The following is a 7204-nucleotide window of genomic DNA, read 5'->3' on the forward strand; positions in this document are numbered from 1 at the left end:
AAATCCTCCGTCTCCATTATTTTCAAGGAATCCGGACCCTTGAAAGATGGCTGAGCCACCTTCTTCATCTTCCACATCCTCCTACAAGCCCCACTACATTATCAACAAGCTTAAAGGCAGAAACTTCCAAGCGTGGAAGATTTGGATGGAATCAATCTCACTTAGCTACAACTTTGGGTTGTTACGTCAAGAGTCAAAGAGTAACCTGACCACCCCAAAGACAAAGATTCAACAAGCTTCATCAACACTACACCATTGGTATAGCAAAAACAATAGTGTCAAGATGGAGCTCATTCTCCATTTCCAAGATCGACAAGGTCAAATGGTAAAGAAGTTAACTACTGCTAGCACCATTTGGAAGTTCTTCGAGAAGAACTATGAGCACACTGACCTTGTCTACCAAGTTTCGTTGATCAAGAATATTGGTAAACACTACCATGCAAAAGGGTGAGTCATCCTCCAAGTTTTTGGAGACATGGCAAATACTTTTGGATGAAGTACTTATCTCATGGCTTGCCATCCTTGAAGAGCTAAAAAGTATGCTCTTATTGGCTTCCCTACCTGCATCATGGAGAGCCTTTATCACTACATAAGACACCACAGCTCTTGCAGCTACTGGATCTTGTAGCCAAGATCCATCAGGAGAAAACGCTTATCAAACACACTAGCAACTCGTAAAATTCTATAGCGCTTTTCACTATGACGAGAAACTAACACCCTTACAATGGCAAGAATCCTTAATATTTGGGCCCTCCTTGGCAACACAATAATTTTGGAAGAAAGTTGCAAGCATGCCTCAGCCTTTATACCCTTATACCCTAGACCGCAACCTCCCATGTGGGAATTTTGCAGTGCCACGTGGCCACCACAATCAATAAAAATTTGAAGCAATGTGCCAATTTTCATCGCTTTGGACACCTCAGAAAGGACTATCGGCAACCATGAAATTAGGGTTATTGTCGTATCTCTCATTCTAATCTATATCCTTCTTACCCTCAAGGGGAGACACACCATGGCGGCCAAGCATCTCCTTCTATATATGGTCAATCTCATTATGCTAACATATCTACTTATGATAGCCCATCTTATCCTTTGCAACTATATGCCACCAATATAGCTACTTCATATCCTAATATCTAGCTACTTGATAAAGGTGACACCCTTCATTTGAAATATTATCTACACTAGCTATCCAACATCACTTATCTAGAACACCCTCTAGAGGTATGCCTCGATGATAACAAAATCAAGCTTGCCAAAGCCTATGGAGATGCTATCATTAACCTACCTAATGGCCTACACACTACTATTGCTCAAGAAAAATGACATCTTTGTCAGTGAGATAACCGACAACGACATCATCATCAAATTCATGCGAGAAGGCTGCCAATTTCTAGCTACACAAGACAAACATGATCAATATGTCACACTTTTGGTCCCCAAAACTAGGCGTCTGTATCCATTAGGTGACTCATCCCCTGCACATGCATCTGCATCATCCATAAAAACACAAGAAAATACACTCAAATGGAATATAGACTAGGAAATATTTCTCGGTACGTTTTGCACCAACTCACTCATCGCCAACTTGCACTACGTCTTCCTAAGCACCTCACTCACATCACACTTTTTGTGAGGGCTACGTTCTTGCTAAATCTCATCACGTCCCATGACCCATGTCATCATCACAAGCCACTGCACCTCTTGATCTCATCCACTCTGATGTTTGTGCCCCATTGTCCATCGACTCACTTACTGGCAATAAGTATATGCTTACTTTTATAGATGATTTCTCAAAATACGCAGCTACTTACTACATGGCCGAGAAATCCACAATCCTCTCTCATTTTTGCACATTCAAGGCACTAGTCGAGACTCAACATGGCACCACATTAAAACTCTCCACGCAAATCATGATGGGGAGTAAAATTCTCATGCACAGATCTTTGTCTTTCTACTAGCATTCGACAGGAATTCTCCATCATTGACCACCCCCAACAAAATGGTCGTGCTAAGTGCAAGAATCGCACACTATTGGAAGCTGCTTGTGCCATGCTTCTTCAAGCTAGCCTCCTAGATGCCTATTGGGAAGAAGCTACCGCCACTGACTGTTGCATTCAAAACCGCATCCCGTACATCCCCAATCCTACTAGTACGCCCTATACCCTCCGACATGGTCATCGACCTCATCTTGGCCACCTTCGTATCTTTGGCAGCATTACATACCCACTTGTGACACAACCTATATCAAAATTATCACCACGTACTCAACACAGGACTTTTGGCGGCTATGGGCTATGGTGATTGCTTTGGTATCAAGGCGTACCACCTCTATATCCCGCACCATCACAAGTTTATCTTCGCCCGCACCATCGTCTTTGATGAAGAATTTATCATATCAAGTAAATCTTCTCCACCACTGCACACTACATTCTCATCACCATTCCACTCTTCTCATCAATTTTTGTTGACGGCCTCTCTCTCTCTCTCTCTCTCTCTCTCTCTCTCTCTCTCTCACACACACACACACACGCACGCACACACACACCCATCCAAATTCCCCACCCTTCGGGGCATAATTTTGAGCCTCCCTTGATCATCCAAAGGCCTCCCCTCATCGCCCATCCACCTCCTCATGCTCTGCATTCTCATGAACAGCCAATCGAGAACACTCTTGCACCATCTCTTGCACCCATGTCCTCGCAGTTGACACCATCACCAACACTATCCGCCCCGGCTGCTGCTGCTTTCATCACGCCGCAGACACTCGGTGCTCCACTCTCATCACTGCCTCTTATTCGTCGCTCTTGCTCACCGCATGCACCTACAATTACATCCTTGCCTCATTGCACCTCGGCTTCTTCACCTAGACAATCCTCATTCTTGCTTTGAGGCGACCCCAACATGACGTGTGCACTTCAAATGGCACGTAAAAGCACCACCCCTTTATCCCTTGCTACACCTCGTGAGCTCCGATCACCTTCGCTACCAGCTTCACCTTCACGATCGCAATCTTTTTTCCACAACTCCCAGGAAGTCTTGCCAAGCACTACCATCTACAATATCAACATATAACAGACCTCTAAAGGCATGTCTATCTTAGGCCTCTTTGGGGATGACATCCCTCTTCTTGGCACATCGGAGTACATGCTGCTACAAGCAATCGAGTGCATCTCTCACGAATTCCCAGTGATCGATTTTCCCACCAAGTATGTGCCGTCCGCGACCAAACAAATAGCCTCATCTTGTGGTTTGAGTTTGATCCCTACTGGATGAACTTCTCTTTGAGGGAAAATGACATGTATCTACAGCATGGCTACGTCACAAGTGTTTTTTTTGACAATCTCAATGTGTTACAGCGAGAAGTCCATCCTTAAGGGGGATGTAAAAGTTACTTATTATTTTAGTAAGGGAGGACTCCTTCCACCTACCTGTATTCTCACACTCGCAAGAAGATTTTGAAATTTTCTCATGTAGAAAAACGAAGTCTTTTCCATTGTTTTCCATACAATGAAAAACATCATGAGCTTCTGCTCGAGAGGCACCGCATACCTAGCTAGGTACGATTGGGGACAGGGGACCGCCGGCCCAGTGGCTGGGCCAGCAGTCCCCTGCCCCCAATCGTACCTAGCTAGGTATGCGGTGCCTCTCTCACATAAGCTCGTGATGTTGAGATAAGTCACAATGTGGGAATTATTGTGATAATTTATCCAAAACTTCTTGTGACTCCTTTCCCACCTACATAAAATTCACATGTGATGGATATTCCACAATACATCACCTTGTATATAAAGCACATATGATGCCCTCATTTGTACAAGGTTTTCTTTCTCCACTCATCAAGTGGAATCTAATGCCACTGCTCTATTCCTATCTTCACTCTCTTATTTCTTGACATTAGCCTATTGATTAACATTGACATTAGTCACATAAAGTTAATTTCTAAGTTCTCGCAAGGCGCTCCCCAAATATTGTTGTGGTAGGCATGCCACCATCACTAATTACTGATCAACACATTCTTCTTCAATGAAGGTACTGCATAGTGCTTTATGCTTAGAATTAGCGTGCCGGGTTAGATTAGGGATTGCATGGATGATGATCAAGTCAATACTGGCTCAGGGTCTGCACAGTAACAACGTCATTAGCTGTACTCCAAGCTGGTAGGGATGGGATAGTGGCGTGATTTGATAATGAATGAGAGTGCAGTAAGGCGAGATCACATCAAGGCTTCATTGAAGCCCATACGATATACGATTCCCTACAATTAAGCAGTGCTCTATAGCTAGTGATTAGCATGTTTGTCTTTCTCAAATGGAAAACCAGATCAAGAACCTCATTGCCCCAAACCCTCCTTCAAGGATGTGGGATTGAAAGCTATAGTTTTGTAACAAAAACCAACATGGGAACAACAAACTGTTTATTGATTTTCGCGATCAAGGGCGCCTCAGAGATCAAGTGAGGACTTGCAATAATTGGAGGAAATAGGCATGAATGGCCAACAGAAATTAGGGGGGGGGGAGGGGAGGGGGGGGGAGGGGAGGGGCTTTTTGATGCTCATGATTCATAATTGATTTCCATCCCTTGGATGGTAACTGTCTGATTGCTGCCCTTCACCACCAAGGTGATGACCACCTCTTCCTCTTTCTGAATGCCGATGCGCTTGAGGTTGTCACCTATCTCATACTTCACCGTCGTGAGAAGGTGTCGCTGCTTGCCGGCACTCGGCACAATGTTGAAAGTACCCAAATACTCTGCACTATTTGTGGGTGTGGTAGCCCCTGCATTTGGAAGATTCACAAAGGCAACCAGCGCCACAAACTGATCCCTCACAACCTCCACCCCTTGTATGTTCAGAACCTCTAACGCCTTGCTCGGCTTCTTCTCCGTCGGTCTCTTGACAATGCCAGCAAACTTCGTCCCCAACATGATCGTCCCATTCATCGGCACAGCGCCCACAAATGGCACACCGCTTGCCACCGCCGCTGGCACAGCACTACCATTAGTTGTTGCATTGGGAGAGTAGTTGATCCACAAATCATCTGATTTCACCTTCTTGTAGCTGACACCAAGCTTCTTGTTGTCCAGCGCATCTCTCACTGTCACCTTGACAAGCTCGGCATTCTCGTCGTAGAAGAGGAACTCGGCATCGAGGAAGTCGGAGTCAGTGTGGTCAAATCGCTCGCCGCCAGGCATTTTGAAGCGCCAGATGTCCCAGAGGCGGTCAACATTGCTGTGGTGAGCGTAGAAGATGGGATCGCGGGAGGCGGTGGTGAAAGTGCCCATGTTCTGGAGGAGAGGCTGCCTTCTATCTCCTGTCCAAAAGTGAATGCCATTGTGCACTCCATTCTCGATGCCGCCTCCGAGGGGCGCATTAATCACGGTTGCATTCGACAAATCGGTGCCCACTCTGCGAAGAATATTCAAATCAGAAAGACCTCCTTGACAATATTAATGCTCAGCTCTGTCTGTTGATAAACTCTGATCTAGACACATAGAACCATGCTTACCTATAGGCCCCTCCCATGAAGAGTGTCGCCGTAGATGCGGTGACGATTGATTGATACATGTTATTGAGGTTCTCGTTGATGATAACCGCTCTATCAGTGTTATTGGTTGTGGCGCTCAGAGGAACCAAGGCAGGTGGTTGAATGGCAACGTTGCGTTTCGGGTCATAAATAGCAGTGTTATTGCGTGTGAACATCTCTGGCACTACATTTCCACCATTAATTTGGTCATCCCAATTCCAGACGAGCAAAGTAAAGCCAGGATCTCCGATCAAGCTAGCCAAAATGCGCTCGTGGAAGTAAAGGTACCACCGATGCCATGGCAAGAACAACCAAGAGAAGTGTACCTACGCATATAATGTAAAGACCAATAAGGTTTTTCCATAATACAGTGAAAAAGTTGCATATTGAAGCAAGCTCTAAATCAAGACATGAGAGAGCAATATCTTTCAAGGTGTTTATAACCCAATTCAAGGAATGGGATAATCAGTTGGGATGATCACTATAATGTAGTTATTAATGACCCAGTCTTTGGAAAGGTGCAGTTTAATGATGGAATTAGTTTTTTAGACTAACAAGGATGGAATCTATTAAAATTTTCATTACTTAGCTGGATCCATGACTGCCAAGGATAAGTAAGAAAAACATTATTTGTTTCGTGTGCTAATGTATTTTTCACCAGAGTTTGGTGATCCATAGATGCTTGTGCATAATGTACCTGAAGAGGAATGTCCCCACTGACTCCAACTTGATTGTACCCACCATTGCAAAAAGAGCAATGGATATCAGCTTGCGTCTTGAGGCTGCGTGGATCACTGTCGGGGAGTGCTCTCATGAGCTCATATGCCTTGTTGTACTTGGCAATGTACTCTTCACTAGCTGTATGGGCAGGCCTCCTGATAAGCTTCCTTTTGGGCTTGTATTTCTCAAACGAGAAATCCATAATGGGTGTGGAGGTTAAGGGGAGGCAGCAATTGAAGGAGAGGGTGAGAGGGGGGCCTCCAACAGAGGAGGCAGTTGCAATCTCGCATTTGGTAAGGTCAGGAATGGTGATGGGAGCTGCATGCACACCTGCAGTGATGGAAAGCGCTATTAGTGAAAGCACAAGGGACAAGCTTAGGAGATGATCTCTGCTCTTTTCTCTCATTTTTCCCATTGGAGATATTGCACTCTATGCTAATTGGAAAAGTGGAGGCAAAAAAGGGAGGTTAATCGTTGGGGGAGGTCTGCAGGGAATTTTAGGCTAAACAAGAGAGCAGCTAGTGCTGAGAGGAGATGGAACGGCTCTCTCCCTCTCTTCTTTCTCTTTCATGAGCTGTGCGGGAGAGGAGAGGAGAGGAGCTGTGCGGGAGTGTAGAGAAGATGGAGATAGAGTGCAGGCCTAGGCTCTTTATAGTCTCCCGTCCCACTCTCGATCTCCAGCTGATCGAAACGCATTCGGATTAGGGTTGCCGAACGGAAGTCTACAGTGAGAGAGAAACGTAGAGAGAGAGAGAGAGAGAGAGAGAGAGAGAGAGGAGGAGGAGGCAAGTTGGCAACTATGAGCGAGCAAGGCACAGAGAGGGAGGGAGGCAAGTTGGCAGCTGTGCCGGGGGGGGGGGGGGGGGGGGGTTGGGTTGGGTTGTGAAAACTAGATTAAATGACGCTGGTAACTTGGTAATTATAGCGGCTTATAAATGCAGCTACTGTTTGTGAGATAG

The 7204-nt window shown here is 45.5% G+C and overlaps 1 protein-coding gene across 1 annotated transcript; it reads right to left on the reverse strand.

Moving 5' to 3' along the window:
* Window positions 1–4400: 4400 nt before the first annotated feature.
* LOC147455880 (polyphenol oxidase, chloroplastic-like) lies at window positions 4401–6921 on the reverse strand. Its single transcript, XM_086514509.1, has 3 exons — window positions 6223–6921; window positions 5508–5851; window positions 4401–5407 (listed from the first exon to the last, which is right to left on the reverse strand). The coding sequence occupies exons 1-3, from the start codon at window positions 6658–6660 to the stop codon at window positions 4555–4557; spliced, it is 1635 nt and encodes a 544-aa protein (XP_086370635.1). The 5' UTR covers window positions 6661–6921; the 3' UTR covers window positions 4401–4554.
* Between the last annotated feature and the right edge of the window lie 283 nt (window positions 6922–7204).

This window comes from Adiantum capillus-veneris, chromosome 6 (assembly GCF_014529385.1).
Source record: "Adiantum capillus-veneris isolate H3 chromosome 6, ASM1452938v2, whole genome shotgun sequence".
NCBI classification, from domain to species: domain Eukaryota; kingdom Viridiplantae; phylum Streptophyta; class Polypodiopsida; order Polypodiales; family Pteridaceae; genus Adiantum; species Adiantum capillus-veneris.